The 24865-nt window shown below is 49.3% G+C and overlaps 2 protein-coding genes across 22 annotated transcripts in view; one reads left to right on the plus strand and one right to left on the minus strand.

Moving 5' to 3' along the window:
- Positions 1-9045, plus strand: part of PPARA (peroxisome proliferator activated receptor alpha) — a 65228-nt gene extending 56183 nt beyond the window's left edge. For all 4 annotated transcript variants that reach the window (XM_081594957.1, XM_081594959.1, XM_081594958.1 and 1 more), the window contains one exon: positions 1829-9045. In XM_081594957.1, the coding sequence (XP_081451083.1) occupies positions 1829-2076 (248 nt within the window). In that variant the 3' untranslated portion in view covers positions 2077-9045. The remainder of the gene's footprint in view (positions 1-1828) is intronic.
- Positions 9046-9222: 177 nt separating this feature from the next.
- CDPF1 (cysteine rich DPF motif domain containing 1) lies at positions 9223-17561 on the minus strand. 18 transcript variants are annotated; one of them, XM_081594977.1, is made up of 5 exons: positions 17226-17489; positions 12731-12843; positions 11747-11858; positions 11210-11351; positions 9223-9725 (listed from the first exon to the last, which is right to left on the minus strand). In XM_081594977.1, exons 2-4 carry the CDS (start codon positions 12841-12843, stop codon positions 11238-11240), a joined length of 339 nt encoding a protein of 112 aa, XP_081451103.1. In that variant the 5' UTR covers positions 17226-17489; the 3' UTR covers positions 9223-9725; positions 11210-11237. The 18 variants fall into 18 exon arrangements, with proteins under 18 accessions (XP_081451103.1, XP_081451102.1, XP_081451097.1 ...); XM_081594976.1 differs by having other exon boundaries at positions 9223-9773; XM_081594971.1 differs by having other exon boundaries at positions 16783-17489.
- Between the last annotated feature and the right edge of the window lie 7304 nt (positions 17562-24865).

Genomic DNA, 24865 nt, shown 5'->3' on the forward strand with positions numbered 1-24865 from the left:
GGGTGGCCTAGCCCTGCCAGGTCTGTCCCTCTGGCCATCCAGCTGGGCAGTCAAGTGGAGGTAAAAAGCACAGAGTGGCGAGGCAGTCGTACCTAATCTGTCACTGTCCTTTGCATGCTCAAGATGCAGTGTGGTGGGGAAAGTGATGCATGACTGTTTATATAAGTAGCGTGACCACAGTTTTATAAAAGAAATTATAATCAGATCAGAAAAATATCTGGTGAGACATACATGAAATCTGTATAATGGGGCTACAATTATGAAGCGGGATTCACTTATTATTTTTTTTTAAACTTCTCCCTTTAAAAACCTAATATTTATTTTACAATCCCCGCCCCCCAAAAATGACAAGTCCACATTGTGAGCAACACTTTTGAAAATCCTAGTAATGTGTGGGATTCTAAAGAGAGCGCTGCCTGTTGAATATGCATGGCAGGGGCTGATCTTTCTGGATCAAGGGCAGGATGCATGGTCTGAGCTGTCCCAGGTGCCTGGTGCCCGTGTCTAAGCCACCCTGGGTAGATCACCTGGGGTCCACCTCATTTTTCCTGCTGCAAGCCTCACACGCCCCCTCTCCAGCCTGTGTCCATCCCCTCATTCCTTTCTGGCTCCACCTACTTTTTGGCTGATTTATATCAGAAGGCGGAGAAGGCAATGGCACCCCACTCCAGTACTCTTGCCTGGAGAATCCCATGGATGAAGGATCCTGGTAGGCTACAGTCCATGGGGTCGCTAACAGTTGGACACGACTGAGCGACTTCACTTTCACTTTTCCCTTTCATGCACTGGAGAAGGAAATGGCAACCCACGCCAGTATTCTTGCCTGGAGAATCCCAGGGACGGCGGAGCCCGGTGGGCTGCCGTCTATGGGGTCGCACAGAGTCGGACACGACTGAAGCGACTTAGCAGCAGCAGCAGCATATCAGAAGGTGGGCTTCCCAGATGGCACAGTGGTAAAGAATTTGCCTGCCAATGCAAGAAACGTAAGAGACACGAGTTCGATCCTTAGGTTGGGAATAGCCCCTGGGGATGGAAATGGCAACCCACTCCAGTATTCCTGCCTGGGAAATCCCATGGACAGAGGAGCCTGGTGGGCTACAGTCCATGGGGTCGCAAAAAGTCGGACACGACTGAGCAGCTGAGCATGCATACTCACACATGTTAGAAGGTACCTGTAACGGTACTTTATACCACAAAACCTACGTTGCACATAATCACACTCCTCAAATATTGTTGAAACCGAGTATCTAAGAAGATGCAGGCAGAAGGATATCATTTTCCATATTAGGCACAAGTAAGTTGTATGTATAGCTGCTCCTACTAATGTTTTGGGGGTTTTCCCCTGACAGGTGGTCAGCAGATAAACTCTAAATGAAGCAGCCACCCCATAAGGTAGCTAGTTGTTTTAAGGTCATAGAAATACTGAGAGGACTTCCCTTGTGGTCCAGCAGCTAAGACTCCTCAAGGCCAATGCAGAGGGCCCAGGTTCGATCCCTGATCAGGGAACTAGATCCCACAGGCCCCAGTGAAGACAGAAGATTCCGTGAGCTGCAGCCACGACCTGGCGCAACCAAATAAATAAAATACATTTAAAAAAAAAAGAAATATTTAGGAATGAGTATTCCTGCTGTCTATCCCAGGCCCAGTGTTTTGGGGAAAATGTAGTTCTGTTTTCTAGGCAAGTGGACTGTGTGTAAAAGCGGCTGAGCTTTGGGTAGGAAAGGCAGAGTCCAGTCGGGATGTTTGGTTTCTCAGACTGGAAGACTGTTACTAGGCATTACCGTGCTGGTTACCCCACTCAAACCTCTCTCCTCTCTCCTGAGGGTAGATCGGCCCGGCCTCCTAAACGTAGGACACATTGAAAAAATGCAGGAGGGCATTGTGCACGTGCTCAAACTCCACCTACAGAACAACCATCCTGACGACGTCTTCCTCTTCCCAAAACTCCTGCAAAAGATGGCAGACCTGCGGCAGCTGGTCACGGAGCACGCACGGCTAGTGCAGGTGATCAAGAAGACAGAGGCGGACGCCGCCCTGCACCCGCTGCTGCAGGAGATCTACAGGGACATGTACTGATGTCCCAGACACGCACGCAGAAAAGGGGCTTCTCACGGGTTTTTAGAGGCAACGGCACTACAGAGGAGAGACGGGAGCAACGCAGCTTTGCACAAATGTCCACCATGGAAACCTTGGAACAACGGGAAGTATACTCGCTAGGTAACCGGAACGCTATTCCACGTTTCTTTTTTGTAACCACTTCTTCTGAGAGCAGTACAGTCTTGAGATGCTGGTGAGAAGCAGCTACTAGTCAGGACTTGGGAAATGAGGGAGAATGGTGTCTGATTTTTAATGTGCCTGATGTGAATCAATGCAGATTTCTTTATATCGTGTTAGGAATTTACCAGTGAATTAACCTCAAAATATGTGGTCTGTCTTCCCTTTTTACTGCTTTTTGACTGTTGTGCTCTTTTATAATTTTGAAAACTAATCAGCACTTTTTTAATTTTTATAATCCTGTAAACATAGATGTCTCCAAAGGTTAAGTATTTTAAAAGCAGCGAAATATTTATTTGGAAGATTTTGGTTCTGTTTCCTGAATTCAGAGAAAGACAACGTGGTATTTTTGAATCACAGGATTTAGAATGTCAAAGAATGATTTCAATAAGCTTATCGAAATGCATTGGTTGTTTCGTTTCAGTTTGCTGTTTTTGTGGTTGTAACTAGTATGTAGAAAAGCCTGTTCCCAGGTGTGTGTAGAAGATTCCAGAAAGCCGTATCTCAAGGCCCCTCTGCACTCGGTCCCCGCCGTTGTAAGCTGGCACCTGTGGTCAACAGGAGCAAGAGGGACTCTGAGGCGCAGTCCGCCTCCCGTTCCTCTCGGCTCAATTCCCTATCGAATCTGAACCCACCGAGCCGAGCTGTTGGGGGGCCAGGGTCGCGTCTCCAGGGGCAACCTGACAAGCTGTCCGTAAACCTTGCTCCAGGCCCCCTCTGTCAAGGCAGCTCCTTGGTCTTTTTCGATGTTGCTTTTCTAAATATGCAGCTTCATTTCTTTTTAACCCCTGTTGTTGGTAGCTGCTCCTTGGCGTGGGCAGGACAAGGCACCTGTGACTTTATAGCGTGGGGGTGGGGCACAGGGCTGGGGACAGGGGTCTCACCTGGAGAATGGGTCAGGGTAGGGGGCAGGGTCGGGGGGAAATGAAATGGTTTTATTTGGTCTCAGGATTCACAACAGGCTGGTGGTTTTTGCAAGGATTTCAAGAGTTGTCTCCTTTTCCAGCTACATATATAAGGTGGTTTTACCAAAATCTAAAATGTCTGATTCAGCCTTAAAGGTCAAGTTTTCAACCTCAGTCCAGTTTGGAGGCAGTGTGGATTATGGTTTTTGTCTAGAGCACATGGTCCTGTCCACCACTCAGATTAACTGTCCCGTCAGAGAGCTTTCAGAGTGCCTCCCCAGCCCCCGGCCGGTTCTGCCCCTGGATGCTTCCCGGACTGGCAGCATTTTTGACCCTTGACACCCCTCCCCCTCCGTCTTTAGGAAATTTGGTTCTATAAGGTCAGTATTATCTGCTGTTAAAGAATGGCTAGATTGAATTTGAAAAAGTCCCCAAGATCAGCATTATCATACAAAAAACTGAGACTTCAGCTTAAAACAAACCAAGCCTTATAATTAGGACATCTTTGTACACAATACACATTCAGTGATGCTTTTACCTTTTATTTTTTCTAAGCTGCAATCAAAGGACCTGCTGGAAACAAATGAAAGCATTTCTGCTTTAGAACTTACGCCAGTCAGGGGTCACCCTAAGTCAGAAAGGAGGTGAGCTTTGAGTCACAGGTGCATCCGTGTCCCCGTTCTTCCCTAAGATGGGAACTCCCTGGGCTGATGAGCCTGGAGGCCTGTGGCTAGTCCGAGGTCCTGGGGTCGCGGGCTGGATGCTGTGTGCGTGCTGCCTCTCACTCTGGTGTTTCGGGACAGGTCTACTCAGATAGACACGGCTTTGGAAAGTGAGGCTCAAGATTCAGGCTTTCTTTTGGAAGATTTGTTAGTTCTGTTTAGATTCTCATAGGACCTATCTGAAACAGCTCCCAGCTCATGCTTGCCACTGAACAAACTGACTGCCGGCCCAAGCTCTGCATCCAAGGTGTCAGCGAGCATTTGGTCCTCTTGGGGTCCGGCCAGACCACCAGGGAGGCCCATGGTGAAGCCACAGAGGAACTTGGCCTGAAAGCAACCTGACATCGTTCACTTGTTAATAGGAAGAAATTCACTTGAAATAACAGAGCCACTCAGAATATCTGGGGTCACACAATCAAAGATTTCTCCGAGCATTGATAATCAAGTTATTGATGAATTATTCACCAGTTTAGTACATGGTAGTGTTTCAAAGAGAAGCTATTTAAGGAGCACGCTTCTTGCTTATGAGGTTTTAGCAGACATCAGCATAAGGTCCAGTGGAAGCAGGTTCCAGAAACTTCAGATGCCGAGTATAGAGCCAGCCGCCCGCAGTGCTGGATGCAGGTCATGGCGGGACCCCCTTTCACCACCTTGATCCGCTCTTAAGCCACCGTTTAAACCTGGTTCTTCATTCCCTCACTTATCGCCAAGTGCCAAACTCCCCAGAGGCCACAGACTACCGGTGCCCTTTGTCTGGACGGGTGGACCGTGGGGCTCCTCCGGCCGCCCCGCTGCCCCCCAGTGGCCCTCCTCTCTGCCTCCTGGGCATTTCCGGTTGGGGGTCCCACGGGCTCACTTCTGTCCCCGCCACACTTCGAGAAGCCTGAGGGCTGCACGCGCAGGACGCCACCTCCCTGATGTCCAGTGTTGTCAGAAACAGGATCCAGCCATCAGAGGAGCAGTTTGATGGCAGCCCTGCCCGCTGCCCGCCTGGCCTCCGGGAACCCTGTGACATCTACACAGCTCTCTGGGGAGAGGGGCTCAAAGCATCTTCCCAAAGAGGATACACGCGCAGGCGTCAATGGTGACTGTGAATCGAAGGGAAAGAATTCCAGAACGCCCGAGGGCCGGCCCTGTTAAAGCGAGCCCTTCCTTCCAACTTAAGAGCACAGAACACGGCAGCCTACAATCTGAGCAGAAGCTCCAGGCACAGGTTGGGCCGTTGGCTGGATGACTGATGATGAGAAAGCTATTAATTGAGCAGCTACTATTTACCCAAACCCGCAGCTGGACAGCCACGTCGATAGGGCCGTCACGAGCCTCTGTTAAATCTAGGGTCCACGGAGCACTAGGGCCTTCGGTGCATCCCTAGTCAGACTGTCTGTGATCAGGGCTCAGAGACGTGTGCCCACCTCTGCTGTGTGCACCCTGAGACACGGAAGCCTATGTGGATTTTTAAAGGAAATTTTATCATTTAAAAGGAGCCTTGGAAATTCCCCGGTGGTCCGGGGGTTAGGACTCTGCGCCTTCGCTGCTGAGGGCCCAGGTGACTGCAGCTTCACCTGCTGGCCGAGGGGGATCCTGTTCACTGGGAAGTTCTGGCAGGCGAGGGCAGAGAGAGATGTCTCTGTGCAAGCCTTAGTCAGCCCACGGCTCCCCGCAGCCTCCACCCCCAAGTCGCACCGGAGCCCCTCTGTGCCTGACTCCTTTTCAAGCCACTGTGACACCAGGCACATTTTGACGGCTTGCGGCCAGATGCACGAGAGAGGGCTTTTTTGTCTTGACCCAATGACCACACTCGCCTCTGGAATGCTTCAAAAGTCCTGTTTAAATATAAGTCCATTGTTTCAACCAGGGAGTCAGGTGCTTCCAGCTAAGACCAACTTGGCCACCGGCCTGGCCTTCAGTAGGGGCTTCCAGGGACCCTGGAAAACCACTCACCTGAAAGTGCTTCTTCAACCCGCACGGCCTTTCAAAACGCGGATCTGGCGGGGAAGACATGCAGGTGCTCCCGGCTCCCCACCTGAGTCGTCACCTCCAGGCCTCAGACCCTCGAGGGGGTCGGACTGTGTCATCCCACCTTCAAGTGGAAACACCAGGCTTGGAAGGACTGCTTGGATGTGCAGATTGGGCCCCGGGGGTGGCTTGCTTCCCCGCTCCCGCCCCTGCCTTTAAGGCAGGTGAGGGTGCTTCAGAGTGACTCCTGTGGTTGAGTCTGCTCCCCTGGCCGCACGCGTTCCTGGAGGGGTCGCTGGCTCTTTAAGTTTACAACAGCGGTGTTGATTCAAGAGAGGCAAGGAAATTGTACTGTCCCTAGGTGTCACACACTAAGACCGATGCCACCAACTGAGGGCTTACTGTCAAGAGGTGTCCAGGGAGGGTTTTCACGGCGCTGTTGCTGCAGGCACTGGACTATATCTGTATTTATTCTTAAGTCTTGGTCCAAGCGGACTTATGGGGCTCCCCTGGGATGATAGATTCTAGGCAACGAAATCTCTGCTCTGCCTGGAGTGGTCAGCTACGGGACTCCTGCCTTAGCTCTCCAGACGGCACGGCCCACCTGCAGCAGGGAGGCTCTGTGGACAGCCCTGCTGGGAGGAGCAGACCGGGGGCCGTGGCGGTGAATGCTGACCAGTCGGCCTGCATGCTGCTGATTGCGCCCCACTACCTGCGTGCGTTCCCCCTTCCCAGGGCTAGGACTTTTCTGGGGGCACGCTTTCCTCTGGGGAACTTCTCTCCAGGAAGATCCAAGGTTAGGCTCCAAAGGTTGCGGTCTGAGTGTTGGCTGACATTTACATCTATTTTTAGGCACTATTTTTTAGCACAATTAGGAAAATGGTTATCAACCCTCAGCCGGGGACACACACCAGAGTGAAAACAAGGGCAGCAACTGGGGTCTGACTGGGAATACAGGAGGCCCTCCTGCTTCTCTGGGAACTGCTGGGCAGACTAAAATGTGGTACTGGAAGTGCTCTAAGGGAAAAAAGACCACACGTCTTCATTTGAAGAGTCGTAGAACGCCTTCCATGATGCTGTTTCTGTGGGTGCAGCAGGTTCCCACTTTATTCCCATAGAGTGGCCTGCTATGGGTGTGGCCCACTTATTAGAACAGAGAGGCCGCTGCCCGAGGCTGACTTCCACATGCCTTTTCCTGGCTTGAGGTGCCCAGACTCCTCAGATCTAGACTGTCTGCTTCTCAGAATTTCAGTTTGAGATGGGAGAAGTATAAACCCCCTGAGGAAGAGGGGGCCACGTGATGTGGTTCAGCTGGAAGACACGTAGCCATGTGCTTCTGGAATCCTCTGCACAGAACAGACCACACTGCATCCATGCCAAGGTCACATCTCAACTGAGCAACTCATAACATCGAGGACCTCAGGGGCCCCATGGCTGTTAAATGCATTATTTGGAAAAAAAAAAATCGAAGAAATACCAACTTTTTACATCGCAAAACAGCAAACTGAGACCTGGGTCAGGTTTTTTCATTTAAAAATGTGTTTGCTAGTTTGGGTCGAATGTGAACAGCTTGCCTGTTTTCCCCAGAGAAGGTAACACACCAGCCACCTCCTCTCTTGCCTTCCCTCCCCCTCACCCCCAGCCCTGCTGGAGCGCAGACAAGACCCACCACCAGCCATGCCTCCTGAGACAGAAGGTGGGGGCCACGAGGTGAGAGGGCCTGGAGACGAGTAGCTGATCTTTTCCAGGAAAAATCATTCACTTTGGGGAAGTTTCTTTTTACAGGCACAGATGGTCTGGTCCTTTTTTCAGGCCTAAAAAACAACGTACCTCACACGAGATGGATACCACTCAGTGCCCTACAGCTACAGTATTTGTGTTCGAGTATCACTTTTTTTTTTTTCTACACTGTATGGTAAAAGGAACTATGTTAATAGCTACATTTTAAATACTGTGATTTGAGGTTTTTTGTTTTTTTTTTTTAAATCCTAATATTTTACTAACCTACAATCATGCATCTAACAACAAATATTGGGATTCTTCTGAAAGCAGTGTGAACTGATGTATACTGTTTAGTAGCCTGGCTCTTGGACCTGTTGGAAACACAAAAAAAGCTGAAACGTCACAACAGAAATACAACTGCATGCGCACACAGGCCCGCCCCTCCCCAGACACCACACGCACACACACACACACACACACACACACACACACACACATCTGAGCTTTCCTTCTCTCCTGAGCCATCTGGAATTTATTTCCCTATGAATCTGTTCTCTTCATTTCACACGTGAGCAGCACAGGCAAGCCTGTCTATCTATCAGCAAGGCAGACCCAGGTTAGAAGCCACCGATTTCACACAAGCAGGCTTGGTCCCGCTGGAGGCCCGGAGCTTCTCCTGTGTAGTAAGCAGCTGTCTGCTCTTCAGGGAATGACTACCTGGGGGTTGTTACCAAAGAGCTCTGCAATCTGAGAGCTGCTGAGACAGGGACTCTTGCCGGCTGCTCCTCTGGCAGCCTCCAGAGTGCAGTCTGGAGCACAGAGCGGAAGCCATAGACCCCGTGAATCTCCCAGGTGACCTGTTCCAAACCTGGGCGGGCTTCTTCCTGACGCGTGTCTGTGCCTGGGGCACACGGGGCACAGAGGAGGCCTTTGCCAGACATGCAGCAGAGCCATGCAGCTTCCAAAGCCAGGACTGAGCGTGATTCCTTGGTGTGTGTTGGTCCGTTACTGTTTTTGGTGCCTTAATGCTCTCAAAGCCTTCAGGGGCTGACAGACCCCTTTTATATCATACTAAACAGGAGCAATTCCAAAGCAGAACTTTTCTGTGTGGGCTCCAAATGACCTCTGTGGCTCAGCCCCCTGGGTGTGATCGGTGGGGCACCTGGGGTCAGGGACGCTGGGGTATGCAGAGGACAGCGAGTGGGATCTCCTTGGTCATTTTCCTGGTGATCGTGCCAGGAAATTAGAAAATGGCTATAAAATAACGTTAATTTTTTTTTAAAAAATTGGATCTTATTCATTTTCCCTTTAGGAGATTGAACTGATCATATATATTAATTTCTATCCTGAGTTGATGGGAAGTTATATGTTTGGAATGTCCTACTGTAAGACTGATGAATGTAAAGAGTTAATTTCAGGGTACAGTATTGCCTTAATGGTTTTAAAAAATAAACTATTTTTAAAAATTATTTGGGGAGTTTTGAGTGATGCTGTGAGATGAACTGCTTGTCTGGAAACACAAGTCCCAACTATAGGGTCTGCCCTGAACCCAAGCCTGAGGTTGTCTCCACCTGTCAGGGTCTGGTAACAGAGTGGACCTGGGACAGCGTGGCCCCACAAGACAAAACCCAGCACCAACATCGGTCAGTAAAAGCTCTTTATTCGTCCCCTCATCAGACATGTCTCTATCACCCCCAGGCAGTGTGCGCTGGCCCTGCAGAAATTACAGAATTGGACAGAGCAGTTCTACCCTCCAACTAGCCAGCGGGTACTCAGCGAGCCCACGGTCAGTGTCTCACCAGCTGCTAAGGCGGGGGCTGTGGGGGGGGAGCTGCGGTCCCTGGAGCACTGGCGTCTGGGGTCTGCCTGTGGGCACCTTCTCTGCCTGCTCTTGACCCTGGTGCTGCTACAGGCGGACCCCAGCCCCCCTGGGCTGCAGACACAGCTCCCAGTGGCCCAGAAAGAAGGCTGGCACAGCGGCTCCCATCTCTGACCTGGGCCACGGGCCCCGGGTGGGCATCGCTGTGGACCTGGTACCCGACTGCACTCATGGTCGAGAACTGCGCTGGCTGGCAGGCCTCGTGGAGGGGCCTTTCCTTTTCTCCAAGTCTTGCTGAATTTCCCGAGGGAAAGCATCCACGTTGTCCTGGACACAGGGGAGGCAAAATCTCTTGGTGTAGAATAAACTGCATTCCTGAAAGAAGGGCGGGGGGTGCTGAGTGCCACAGGAAGCCCAGTGCAGCATCTCCCAGAGGGCAGCCCTTCACTGCAGGCGGGGCAGGGGGGCGAGACAAGGCCTCCAGATACACAGCAGCAGAGAGGAGGTAGGGGTGTGTGGCCAGAGCCAGACAGCAAGAGGGAGAGGGGGGCGCAGGGGCCTGGCTGCCCACCTCCAGGAGGGTGGTCCTCATCTAAGAGAAAAAGAGCCGATGGGCCTCCAGGAGGGCAGTGGGGGCAAAAGAGCCAGGGCCTGAGCCCGCAGGCCGTGGGACTGGTTGGGCGAGACCCACGAAGGTGGCCAGGAGAGACACTGCAGCCTGGCTTCTGCAGGGCGGGGCTCCGCCGTGGGCCGAGGGTGAGCACAGGCCAGGCGGAACGGGCTGGAAACCTGAGGTCCCGCCCTCTCCTGGCTATCACAGCGGTGGGACAGGGGCTTGGTGACACCGGTGCTAGGAGCAGCGGGAACGAGAGGGACAGCCCACGGAGCCGGAGGCCACGGCCGAGTGGCTGGTCTGGGCAGGAGGTCAGAACTGCTCCACCACGTACAGTGGCGACCGTGGCATCCACTAACACCGCACTGGTCTCCATCTGGCACAGGGCCCAGACCTGCCTCCCAGCCGCCCTGCAGCCAGGTGTGGCCATGTGGCTGAGTCTGCTCAGCGGTGTCTCCACAGCGGTGTGCCACCTCCTGGTCATGCCCTCTGAAGGAACAGGCGTGTGCGCTCCTGTCCCTTCCCACCAATGGGGATGTAGATGTGATGGTGGGAGCGGCGACTTCCACAGGGGACCCGATGGGTCCTGTGCCGAGGACCACAGCCGTGCCCCGTCAGCCAGCACCACCTGGGCTGGGCTCTGTTTGTCTCCTCTGCCACGTGTATCGGGGTCCCTTCCTTCCAGGAGCTCAGGCTGTGCCTCAACCAAGACAACCGTGGAGATCTGATGCTGCATGGGGCCCCGTCCTCTCTGTCTCCAAGTGTGGCCTGAACTCCCAGGGTGGCAGTCCTGGCTTTCCCCCACCTGGCCCCACTCCCCTGACTCCAGCTGCTTCCCGTCCACACAGGGCCTCAGCTGCGCCAGCTGCCCGTCTCCTCATATGGCCCAACGGTGGTGTGGCTCCCTCTGGGCCTTTGCCTGAGCTGAGGCTTCCTCCCACCTGCCAGTCTCATCACCTTGACTTCTGATGGATGGAGACTGGCTATCTCAATCTGCTCTGTGACACAGCTCCCCTGCCCCTCCGTTGCTGGCCCTTGGCCCCCAGGCAGAATACTCAGGGATGCTTGGGCTGCAGAGTCACTCGGGGTAAAGGTCTACACAGCTGCACTTCCATCTGTCCTCGGGCTTTCAAACAACAGGCTCAGCTAGCCCAGTGAACTGGGCCAACTCCACCTCTCTAAATCTCAGTTTCCTCACCTGTAAAATGGGTGCAGCACTGCTCTGCCTAACTAGGCTGGAATAGGACTGAAAAAGGCATTGCTGGCAACACACGTCCCAAGCACAGGGTCTGGCACACAACGAACGCTCCAGAAAGCACGCCCCTTCCTCTGGAAGGGCCCTGGAGGACGATTAGAAAGAAGGCCATGGTCCCAGGGAGGGAAAAGCATAATGCCAGCTGCACGTGGTGGGGGAGGGGAGGTGATTAGGGGCTGGGGGGGGGGGGCAGAGCCTCCAAGAATCTCTCTCCTCAACCCCCACTGAGACCCTCAACTGACCCCAGCCTGCCTGTCCCCGAGACTCTGTTGGCTGCAGGGACCCACCCATGATGAGGCAGAGCAGCTGCCCCCACTAAGTGACCGTGAGGGGGCCCAGGACCACCAAGGCCAGGAAAGGCTGCCGCTCACACTGCCCCTGGGAAAGGCACAAAGGTCACCTCTTCCGAGATCACACACGTGAGGTCCCAGCCACGGGGTAAAGGGAGAAGGCGGCCGCAGGCGCACGCAGCTTACCCACCGGGCCCACACACACCAGCCTGCTGCACATGCTGCACCTCGAGCCGACGATCAGGAACCTGCCCTTGTCGGGGGTGAAGGGGTCCCTCATCACGTAGCTCTCCTCCAGGAGGCTGCAGGACAGGAAGTAGGGGCGGAAAGGCCCGGACCTCTGCTGACAGGAGCTGGGCCTCGGCACAGACCTCCCTGGGGGCCGCCCCTGTGGGAGCTCATCGCAGGGAGGGGCTGGGCCCCCAGTACCACCAAGTAGTAGCAGAGATGAGCGAAGGGGTCAGGCTGGGACTGAGACGAGGCCTGCTCCAGACTCCGCGACAGCCGCCGAGAGCGAGCCGCTCCTCCTCGGCCCACCCCAGACCCCGCCTGACTCAGCAGGATGGGGCTGGGGGCAGGCACGAGGCCTGCATCCGGGCTTTCCGAGTCCTCTCCCCGCCCCCAGGATGACGCCCACTCCCAAGCGACCCGCTCCCACGTAGGCGGCACATGCAGCCTCCCGGGGGGTGCCCTGCTGGCCTCCACTGCACATCGGAAAGGAGACCAAGCAATTCCCGAGGCAACACCCCCAGGATCCCCGCGGCCAGAGGGAAGAGGCCTGGCCTCCACCCCCGTCCCATGTAATGGACTGCTCAGATCCTCACAAGGTGGCATCTGATGAAGGACGAGCTGAAGGTCAAGAATCAAGGCCTGGGATCCATTGGCTCTATTGCAGGCCTTCCCTGGGCAGATGCTGACCCTCAGGGCTCACTCCCACCAGAACAGGAGCCGCGGGCAGGCAAGTCCACCCGAGGCTGGACCCTGGGCCGAACACGGAGGGAGGGAATGGGAGGTTCCAGAAGAGCCAGGTGGCCCTTGAACCCTTGAGGTGTTGGTCACACCTGAAGCACCCAGAGCCTGGGCAGGGTGGGCCCAGACACAGCACCCAAGCTCTCTGTCGGATTCAGGCCAGCGAGCTCCAGGAGGGCCCCTGGGCTGGGACACTGGTACTCACACGACAGACTGGCTGTCAGAGGGCTGCAGCCCCTTGTAGCTGTACGGAGCTGTTATGGCACAGAGCTGGCACTTGAACACACCCAGGGGGTTTCGCTCTGTCTCACATGCCATCTGCAAGGTCAAGAGATGGGGCATATCACCTACAGAACCAAGAACCACCCACATCTCAAAGCTCCCCACTGCCTGCTTCTTACCCACAGAGAAGACGGGCACCTTACAGACAAGCAATCTCCAGTTCAGGGCAACTACAAGACCTGCTCAAGGTCACACATTCTTGTCAAGTGTACGTGAGGTAATCACCAAGATAAGACTATAGGCTAGGCCAAAAAACGAGCCTCAAACTTTAAAAGCCTGAAATCATAAAGTACATTCTCTAACCCCTAAATAATTCAATTAAAATCAGTAACAAAGAGATACATGGAAAAGCCCCAAATATTTGGAAATTAAATGATATATTTCTGCATAAATCATGATTCACAGAAGAAATCCCAAGAGAAATTAGAAAATAGCTTGAACTAAATGAAAACTATCAAAATATACACAATGCAGTTTATGCTGATTTTAGAGAAATTCACAGCTTTAAATGCCTAAACTGGAAATGAAGGTTTAAAATAAGTCATGTAACTTTCTACTTTAAGAAGCTAGAAAAAGGCAAATTAAACCCAAAATACACAGAAAAAAAGGAAATAACAGAAAAAAGAAATCAAAGAAATAGAAAATGGACAAACAATAGGAAAAAAATCAATAAAACCAAAGCTGGTTACTTCTAAATATCAATAAAGTTGATAACCTCTAGTTAGACTGATCAAGAAAAACAGAAAAATGATACAAATTACCATAATAAGGAATAAAATAGGGGACATCACTAAGACTACAGACATTAAAAGGATAATAAGGGAATGTAGTGACTTTTTTACCACATGAACTTGACAGTTTAGATGAAATAGACACATTTCTTGAAAAAAACACCAATTATCAAGAGTGACTCAAAATGGAAAACCTGAAAAGACCTATATTTATTAAGAAAAGTGAATCTGTAATTTTAAATTTTACTTTAGGGCCTACAGAAATGTTCAGAATACAGAGCAGGTGGGCTTTCCCGGTGGCTCAGTGGTATGGAATCCACCCACCAATGCAGGATACAAAGGATGGATCCCTGATACCAGGAAGGTCCCCCATGTGGAGGAGCAACTAAGCCCATGCAGCAAAGAGCATGGGAGCCGCAACTGCTGAAGCCCACGCACCACAGAGCCTGTGCTCTGCAGCGAGAAAACCACCGCAACGAGAAGCCACACACCACAACTAGAGAAGGCCCGCTCGCAGCAAAGACCTGGTGAAACCAAAAGCAGATAAATAAATCATAGGAAAAAAGAAAATACAGAGAAAGGAATACTTTCAAAGAAATTCTGAGGCTAGTATCACATGAACAACCAAAACTGCCAGTATTACCTTGATACCATTAACTGGACTAGACTATTAGCTGATACCTGATACCCTGATACCTGACAGCATTAACTGGAAAGACTAGACATCTCTTCAAAAAATTAGAGATACCAAGGGAACATTTCATGCAAAGATGGGCACAATAAAGGACAGAAATTGTATGGACCTCAGAGAAGCAGAAGATATTAAGAAGAGGTGGCAAGAATACACAGAACTACACAAAAAAGATCTTCATGACCCAGATAATCACGATGGTGTGATCACTCACCTAGAGCCAGACATTCTGGAATGCGAAGTCAAGTGGGCCTTAGGAAGCATCACTACGAACAAAGCCAGTGGAGGTGACGGAATTTCAGGTGAGCTATTTCAAATCCTAAAAGATGATGCTGTGAAAGTGCTGCATTCAATATGCCAGGAAATTTGGAAAACTCAGCAGTGGTCACAAGATTGGAAAAGGTCAGTTTTCACTCCTATCCCAAAGATGGGCAATGCCAAAGAATATTCAAACTACTGTACAACTGCACTCATCTCACACACTAGTAAAGTGATGCTCAAAATTCTCCAAACCAGACTTCAACAGTATGTGAACTGTGAACTTTCAGATGTTCAAGCTGGACTTAGAAAAGGCAGAAGAATCAGCGATCAAATTGCCAACATACGTTGGATCACAGAAAAAGCAAGAGAATTCCAGAAAAATATCTACTTCTGCTTTATTGATTATGCCAAAGCCTTTGACTGTGTAGATCACAACAAACTGGAAAATTCTTCAAGAGATGGGAATACCACACCATCTCACCTGCCTCCTGAGAAATCTATATGCAGGTCAAGAAGCCAACAGTTAGAACTGGACAGGGAACAACGGACTGGTTCCAAATTGGGAAAGGAGTATGTCAAGGCTGTATATTGCATATATTTAACTTATATGCAGAGTATATCAGGCGAAATGCAGGCTGGATGAAGCACAGGTGGAATCAAGATTGTCAGGAGAAATATCAATAACCTCAGATACACAGATGACACCACCCTTACGGCAGACAATGAAGAGGAACTGAAGAGCCTCTTGATGAAAGTGAAAGAGGAGAGTGAAAAAGTTGGCTTAAAATTCAACATTCAAAAAATTAAGGTCATGGCATCCAGTCCCATCACTTGATGGCAAATAGATGGGGAAACAATGGAAACAGTGACAGCCTTTATTTTCTTGGGCTCCAAAATCACTGCAGAAGGTGACTACAGCCATGAAATTAAAAGATGCTTGCTCCTGGGAAGAAAAGTTATGACCAACCTAGACAGCATATTAAACAGCAGAGATATTACTTTGTTGACAAAGGTCCGTCTAGTCGAAGCTATAGTTTTTCCAGTGGTCATGTATGGATGTGAGCTGGACTACAAAGAATGCTGAGTGCTGAACAATTGATGCTTTTGAACTATGGTGTTGGAGAAGATTCTTGAGAGTCCCTGGGACTGCAAGGGGATCCAACCAGTCCATCCTAAAGGAAATCAGTCCTGAATATTCATTGGAAGGACTGATGCTGAGGCTGAAACCCCGATATTTTGGCCACCTGATGTGAAGAACTGACTCCTTGGAAAAGACCCTGATGCTGGGAAAGATTGAAGGCAGGAAGAGAAGGGGACAACAAAGGATGAGATGGTTGGACGGCATCACCGACTCGATGGACATGAGCTCGAGCAAATTCCAGGAGTTGGTGACGGATGAGGAAGCCTGGCGTGTGGCAGTCCACGGGGTTGCAAAGAGTCGGACACAACTCAGAGTCTGAAGTGAACTGCTTATAGGAAAACTACAAAGCTATGACAAACCTAGACAGTGTATTAAAAAGCAGAGACATCACTTTGCCGACAAAGGTCCGTATAATCAAAGCTATGGTCTTTCCAGTAGTCATGTAGGGATGGGAGAGTTGGACCATAAAGAAGGCTAAGCACCAAAGAATTGATGCGTTCAAACTGTGGTGTGGAGAAGACTCTTGAGAGTCCCTTGGACTGCAAGGAGATCAAACCAGTCAATCCAAACGGAAATCAACCCTGAATGTTCATTGCAAGGACTGATGCTGAAGCTGAAGATCCAATACTTTGGCCTGATGTGAAGAGCCGACTCCCTGGAAAAGACCCTGATGCTGGGAAAGATTGAGGACAGGAGGAGAAGGGGGTGACAGAAGATGAAACGGCTGGATGGCACCACTGACTCAATGGATATGAGTTTGAGCAAACTCCCAGAGATAGTGAAGGTCAGGGAAGCCTGACATGCTGCAGTCCATGGGGTCACAAAAAGTTGGACACGACTAAGCCACCGAACAACACAACAGAGCAATAACCTTCACAAAATTCTTCAAAAAATATTAGCAAACTGAATCCAATAATACATAAGAAGCCTAGAGCATCAGGGCAGACTGGATTCCACTCAGAAACGCAAACCTGGTTCAACATTTGAAAACCAGTGAATGCAACTCAGGAGAGTAACAATACAGGAAGAAACAGGGCACCATCATTTCAGGAGACGCATAAATTATAAGCATGAGAGAATTCAACAGGATTTTACAAAAATCAAGGCTCTGAGCGGTTTCAAACCTTCCTGGGCATGTGAGGCCTCTTTACCTCAGGAATTATCTTTTCCCAAAGACTCCGCCGTCCACTGTCCATACAGCAGGCTGGGCTGCGGTGCATCCTTCACGCGTTCCCCGCGCTCTCCCACCTCCCCGCCTCGTTCCTGGCCTGAAGTTTCTCTCTTCACCTTCGGCTTTCAGGGGTTTGAATGTATATCTCCTTCCCCGCCCTCCCCCTTTAAACCTACTCATCCTGCTTGTGCTGCATTAAGCAGTTTGATCTGTGGCTTAATATCTGCAGTTTAGGAAAATCCTTAACCGTTACCACTTGATGGATTTCTTCTTCAGCCCCCTTCACTCTCGTCTACCACGGACATCTCAACAGCAAGTACGCTGAGCTCGGGTAGCGTCCCCGCGGTTCCCGAACCTCTGCTGTCCCTCTCTTTGCGTTTCAGTTAGAGTCGTGTCTACCGCCCTGCCGTCGAGCTCACTGACCCTTCCCCTCGTTCTGTCCAGTCAGCCGACCGGCCCTCGGGCGGCTCCCGGGCCGGCAGCGCGGCGCAGCGCGGGAACGAGCTGGGCGCAAGCTCCGCGGCCTGGGCTCAAGGCGCCTGCCTCTCCCCTCAGAACCCCCGAGTCCTCCGCGGAGGAACGCAGGCCCGGCCAGGGCAGCGGGAGACGCCGGTGAGGTGACCGGCGCGCGGCCGCACACGCTCCCTCAGGCTCCCACCAGGCCGCCAGGCCCCGCCACTCACCTCCGCTGCCTCCGCAGCGGCGAGGCCCGGCCCCGGGCGCGGGCGCGGCCCCGCCCCACTGCCGCCCGTCGGCCCCGGGCGCCTGCGCGGCGGGGGCGGGGCTTCGTGGCGGACTTCCTGTTCGCCTCCGCTTGGCTTCCGGCGGCTTAGGAGGTGGCGCCTCCGCCCGCGATGCGGGAGATCCGGGTTCGATCCCTAGTTTGGGAAGATTCCCCTGGAGGAGGCCTGGCAACCCGCTCCGGTATTCTTGCCTGGAGAATCTCCGTGGACAGAGGAGCCTGGTGGGGCTACAGTCCTTGGGGTCGCAGAGAGCCAGACACTACTGAATGCCTTTCATTTTCGCTTCCGCCTTGCAGCGGCGTCCCGCACCCAAGATCTGCGGTCTGGCAGGGGCTGGGCAGCCGTTGGCGTGCCTTGACTAGTTCACGGCGACTTGGCCTGCCGTCCTGGCTGCTCAGAGGCTCTCAGCTTCCTTCTCGGCTTCCGTCCAGCTCCGCAGAGTCGGTGCTGCCACTGTGCAGCCCCACAGACCGCCCATGCCCTGGGGTTTGTAGCCCCAGGCGGTTTCGCTCACCCTGGGCTTCTGAGAAATGCGCTGGTCTTAGTTCTCCTGTTACCTGTCCCCTCACTAGGACGGAAGCCCGGGTTCTGGGGCGAGCGCTGCAGGCAGTGGTTACTGTGTCCCCTGAGACAACTGATGAAATGGGTTCAAAATCGGTCCTGTCCCTTCCTGCTATCCTTAAAAGCTGTGTGCACCTGGGACTTGTCACTGTGCTCCTCCAAAGCCTTGAAGTGATCTCAGTGGCCTGCAGTGCCCTTCGTCATCTGGGCAGATTCAAAAATAAAAACCAATACTATATAATCTTTGAATTGACCCAAAGAATGCTCCTGTCCTGAGCCTCAGGAATTAGCAATCACTTTTATTTTACTACTAGAACATGACCTCGACGTGTGCTTACAGCAATGGCATTTTTGGGGTCAATTCAACCATTATATACTGTTGGTTTTTATTTCTGAATCTGGCCATAGATGGACCATCTTGATGAAGCAGTTCCAATTTGACCTAAATCCACTCTCAGATATATGACAGCTTATCCCATGAATGCTGTCAAAGCCATTAGTTTGGGCAAGTTCCTAGCTGCACTGAAAGAATTAAGTGAAATAATATTCGAAGAGCAAATCATGTGGTCTTAGGCAGAAAATAATGTTAATTTTGATTTGAGCTGTCCACGGTTATTGATTGCACTCATTTCACATGCTAGCAAGTAATGCTCAGAATCCTTCAAGCTAGGCTCCAACAGTACATGAACCGAGAACTTCCAGATGTTCAAGCTGGATTTAGAAAAGGCAGAAGAACCACAGATCAAATTGCCAACATCTGTGGAATCATAGAAAAAGCAAAGGAATTCCAGAGAAACATCTGCTTCTGCTTCACTGACCACGTTAAAGCCTTTGACTGTGTGAACCACAACAAACTGGAAAATTTTTCAAGCGATGGGAATACCAGGCTACCTTATCTGCCTCCTGAGAAACCTGTATGCCGGTCAACAAGCATCAGATGGGACAATGGACTGGTTCCAAATTAGGAAAAGAGTACGTCAAGGCTGTATATTGTCACCCTGCTTATTTAACTTATATGCAGAGTACATCATGCGAAATGCCAGGCTGAATGAAGCACAAGCTGCAGTCAAGATTGCCGGGAGAAATATCAATAACCTCAGATACACAGATGACACCACCCTTATGGCAGAAAGCAAAGAGGAACTAAAAGAGCCTCTTGAGGAAAGTGAAAGGAGAGTAAAAACCTGGCTTAAAACTCAACATTCAAGAAACTAAGATCATGGCATCTGGTCCCATCACTTCATGGCAAATAGATGGGGAAACAATGGAAACAGTGATAGACTTTATTTTCTTGGGCTCCAAAATCATTGCAGATGATGACTACAGCCATGAAATTAAAAGATGCTTGCTCCTTGGAAGAAAAGCTATGACAAACTTAGTGTATTAAAAAGCAGAGACATCAGTTTGCTAACAAAGGTCCGTCTAGTCAAAGCTATGGTTTTTCCATAATCATGTATGGATGTGAGAGCTGGAGGCTGAGCGCCAAAGAATTGATGCGTTCAAGCGGTGGTGCTGGAGAAGACTATTGAGAGTCCCTTGGACAGCAAGGACATCAAACCATTCATTCCTAAAGGAAATCAACCCTGAATATTCATTGGAAGGACTGATGCTGAAGCTAAAGCGCCAATACTTTGGCCACCTGATGTGAACAGCCAACTCATTGGCAAAAACCTTGATCCTAGGAAAGACTGAGGGCAGGAGGAGAAGAGGGCAACAGAGAATTAGATGATTGGGTGGCATCATTGACTCAATGGTCATGAGTTTGAGCAATCTCCAGAAGATAGTGAAGGACAGGGAGGCCTGGCGTGCTGCAGTCCATGGGGTCGCAAAGTGTCGGACTGAACAACAACAGTTACTGATAAAAGAAAAAGCTTACAAAAAATCCAAAAGGATTTAAAATATCTAATAAACCTTTAGAAAAATCATTTCCCAAAAGAAACTGCATGTGAAATAGGCATTATATCAAGAGAATGAAAAGACAAGCCATGTATGTACCCTGAGAAAACCGTATTTCAAAAGGACACACATGCCCTAACATTCACTGAAGCACCATTTACAACAGCTAGGACACTGAAGCAACCTAGATGTCCATCAACAGAGGAATGGATAAAGAAGTTGTGGTACATGTATACAATGGAATATTCAGTTCAGTTCAGTCGTTCAGTCGTGTCTGTCTCTTTGCGACCCCATGAATCACAGCATGCCAGGCCTCCCTGTCCATCACCAACTCCCGGACTCTACCCAAACCCATATCCATCGAGTTGGTGATGCCGTCCAACCATCTCATCCTCTGTCGTCCCCTTCTCCTCCTGCCCCCAGTCCTTCCCAGCATCAGGGTCTTTTCCAGTGAGTCAACTCTTCGCATGAGGTGGCCAAAGTATTGGAGTTTCAGCTTCAGCATCAGTCCTTCCAATGAACACCCAGGATTGATCTCCTTTAGGATGGACTGGTTGGATTTCCTTGCAGTCCAAGGGACTCTCAAGAGTCTTCTCCAACACCACAGTTCAAAAGCATCAATTCTTCGGCGCTCAGCTTTCTTCATGGTCCAACTCTCACATCCATACATGACTACTGGAAAAACCATAGCCTTGTAGCCTTGACTAGATGGACCTTTGTTGGCAGAGTAATGTCTCTGCTTTTCTTTTTTTTTCTTTTTTTAATTTGAATAATATATTTTATTTAATCCATTTATCATTTCAGTGTGTAACTGTGTAAACATTTATTAATGAGATATCTTACATTCTTTATCTTGCACTAGTTTTTCAAAATCTGAAGTGTTTTTGCACCTGGTTTTGGATCTGGTTTGGGCTAGCCATGTTTTAAGTGATCAGTGCTACATGTGGCCAGGGGCTACCGTAGAGATCCAGACTGTTCAAAATCTGGCCCCACTTCCTGTAGTCCTCTCCACCCTTGGCAGTCCAGTTTCCTCTGTGAGCCTAGTTTCTTCCCCAGAACTTGATCCTTGGGTGACCTCACTTTGTACCAAGCATTCCATTACAGTGAGGCCTTACACTTGCAGATCTTAATGGGACAACCACAGCTCAAGACAGCACATACCTCAACAGATGGTGTGTGTGTGTGTGTGTGTGTGTGTGTGTGTGTGTGTGTGCTCAGTCACTAAATCATGTCTGACTCTTTGGGACCCCATGGACTGTAGCCTGCCAGGTTCCCTTGTCCATGGGATGTCTCTGCTTTTCAATATGCTATCTAGGTTGGTCATAACCTTCCTTCCAAGAAGTAAGTGTCTTTTAATTTCATGGCTGCAATCACCATCAGCAGTGATTTTGGAGCCCAAAAAAATAAAGTCTGACACTGTTTCCACCGTTTCCCCATCTATTTCCCATGAGGTGATGGGACCAGATGCCATGATCTTAGTTTTCTGAATGTTGAGCTTTAAGCCAACTTTTTCACTCTCCTCTTTCACTTTCATCAAGAGGCTCTTTAGTTCTTCTTCGCTTTCTGCCATAAGGGTGGTGTCATCTGCATATCTGAGGTTATTGATATTTCTCCCGGCAATCTTGATTCCAGCTTGTGTTTCTTCCAGCTGAGTGTTTCTCATGATGTACTCTGCATGTAAGTTAAATAAGCAGGGTGACAATATACAGCCTTGACATACTCCTTTTCCTATTTGGAACCAGTCTGTTGTTCCTTGTCCAGTTCTAACTGTTGCTTCCTGACCTGCATACAGGTTTCTCAAGAGACAGGTCAGATGGTCTGATATTCCCATCTCTTTCAGAATAAAGGAATGAATTTGACTCAGTTCTAGTGACGTGGGTGAACTTTGAGCCTGTTACACAGAGTGAAATTAGTCAGAAAGAGAAAAACAAATATTGTATATTAATGTATATACATGAAATCTAGAAACATGGTACTGATGAACCTATTTGCAAGGCAGGACTAGAGTCACAGACATAGAGAACAGACTTGTGGACACAGCAAGGGAAGGAGAGGGTGGGAGGAACTGAGAAAGTAGCACTGAAACATATACATTACCATAGATACAATAGCGAGTGGGAAGTTGCTATATAGGACAGGGAGCTCAACCCAGTGCTCTCTGACAACCTAGAGGGGTGGGATGGGGTGGAAGGGGGGAGGGAGGTTCAATAGGGAGGGGCCATATGTGTACTCACAGCTGATTGACGTTGTATGGCAGAGACCAATACGACATTGTAGAGCAATTAACAAAGAGGCGATAAGCCACAGAATGGGAGAAAGTATTTGCAAAAGACATATATGATAAAGGACTGTTATCTGAAATATACAAAGAACTCTTAAAGCTCAACAACAATAATAAAAACAACCCAGTGAAGGATGGCCAAAGACTTTAAATAGATGCCTCACCAAAGAAGATACATAATGGCAAGTAAGCATATGAAAAGATGTTCCACATCCTATATCATCAGGGAAATGCAAATTAAAACAATAATGAGATACCACTGCACAACTATTAGAATGGCCAGAATCTGGACCACTGACAACACCAGACGCTGCTGTGGATGCAGAAAGCAGGGACTCTCATTCATGGCAGGTGGGGATGCAGAATGGTGCTGCCACTCTGGAAGTCAGTTTTGCAGTTTCTTACAAAAATAAACATACTCTTACCATATCATCCATCAGGTGTGCTCCTTGGTATTTAACAAAGGAATTGAACTTATGTCCATATAAAAACCTGCACACAGATGTTTATTACAGCTTTATTCATATTCATAATTGCCAAAATGTGGAAGCAACCAATATGTCCTTTAGTAGGTCAATGGATAAATAAACTATGGACAAAGGAATATTATTCAGCATGAAAAAGAAATGAGCTATCAAGCCATGATAAGACATAGAGGACATGTAAGCGCAACTACTTGAAAGAATCCAATATGTAAAGGATACATAGTGTATGGTTCCAATTCCATGACATTCTAGGAAAAGGCAGAACATTGGAAATACTATTGATATTATACATTTTTAGTTAAGTGAAGACTGAGAAAGATTTGAAAATTGAAAAATAAGAAATTGGCTGCAGATTAGAATTTAAAGCAAAGCATTGCTACTAGCAACAAAAGGGGGTACTCTGGAGGGTTCATTCTTTATGCACTTCATCTCACTTAAGTACAACCGTACTCATCCCTTTCTCCATTTCTTCCAGTAAAATTTAGCTCCAAAAGACTGGCATTTTGCTTTTAGTGCTGAATGAAATGCCAGAAGCAGGCCTTAGTTTTTTAAGTAAACTCTTACAAGTATAACATACATGCAGAAAAATACATACTTCCTAAGTGTGCAGCAAGGTGAAATCTCACAAAGTAAATACAACAGTGTATCCAGCACCCGAGTGAAGTCTTCCACAATGCAAGACACTAGAGGTTTCTTCTGGCTCAAGAAAGGTTGGCCCTCTGTAGGGTGGTGGAGGGAGCATGCATTTAGAGAATTGAATTTATGGCCAAGAGACAAAATGCCTTTAACTGTTGTATAGTTTTTAAGTAAATATTTAAGAGTATGAAAAGGACATATTTTGGGGGGTGTTAGTTCTAGAAGGTCTTGTAGGTCTTCATAGAACTGTTCATCTTCAGTTTCTTCAGTGTTACTGGTTGGGCATAGGCTTGGATTACTGTGATATTGAATGGTTTGCCTTGGAAACGAACAGAGATCATTCTGTCATTTTTGAGATTGCATCCAAGTACTGCATTTCGGACTCTTTTGTTGACTATGATGGCTACTCCATTTCTTCTAAGGGATTCCTGCCCACAGTAGTAGACATAATGGTCATCTGAGTTACATTCACCCATCCAGTCCATTTTAGTTTGCTGATTCCTAGAATGTCGACGTTCACTCTTGCCATCTCCTGTTTGACCACTTCCAATTTGCCTTGATTCATGGACCTAACATTCCAGGTTCTTCTGCAATATTGCTCTTTACAGCATCAGACCTTGTTTCTATCACCAGTCCCATCCACAACTGGGTATCGTTTTTGCTTTGGCTCCATCCCTTCATTCTTTCTGGAGTTATTTCTCCACTGATCTCCAGTAGCATATTGGGCACCTACCAACTTGGGGAGGTCAGCAGAGTACATCATGAGAAACGCTGGGCTGGAGGAAGCATAGGCTGGAATCAAGATTGCTGGGAGAAATATCAATAACCTCAGATATGCAGATGATACCACCCTTATGGCAGAAAGTGAAGAAGAACTAAAGAGCCTCTTGATGAAGGTAAAAGAGGAGAGTGAAAAAGTTGGCTTAAAGCTCAACATGCAGAAAACTAAGATCATGGCATCTGGCCCCATCACTTCATGGGAAATAGATGGGGAAACAGTGGAAACAGTGGCTGACTTTATTCTTCTGGGCTCCGAAATCACTGCTGATGGTGATTGCAGCCATGAAATTAAAAGACGCTTACTCCTTGGAAGGAAAGTTATGACCAACCTAGACAGCATATTGAAAAGCAGAGACATTACTTTGTCAACAGAGGTCCGTCTAGTCAAGGCTATGGTTTTTCCAGTGGTCATGTATGGATGTGAGAGTTGGACTACAAAGAAAGCTGAGTGCAGAAGAATTGATGCTTTTGAAGTGTGGTGTTGGAGAAGACTCGAGAGTCCCTTGGACTGCAAGGAGATCCAACCAGTCCATCCTAAAGGAAATCAGTCCTGAATATTCATTGGAAGGACTGATGCTGAAGCTGAAACTCCAATACTTTGGCCACCTCATGCGAAGAGTTGACTCATTTGAAAAGACCCTGATGGTGGGAAAGATTGAGGGCCGGAGGAGAAGGGGACGA

This window comes from Giraffa tippelskirchi, chromosome 4 (genome assembly GCF_054371585.1).
Source record: "Giraffa tippelskirchi isolate mGirTip1 chromosome 4, T2T-mGirTip1v1.2.pri, whole genome shotgun sequence".
NCBI lineage: Eukaryota > Metazoa > Chordata > Mammalia > Artiodactyla > Giraffidae > Giraffa > Giraffa tippelskirchi.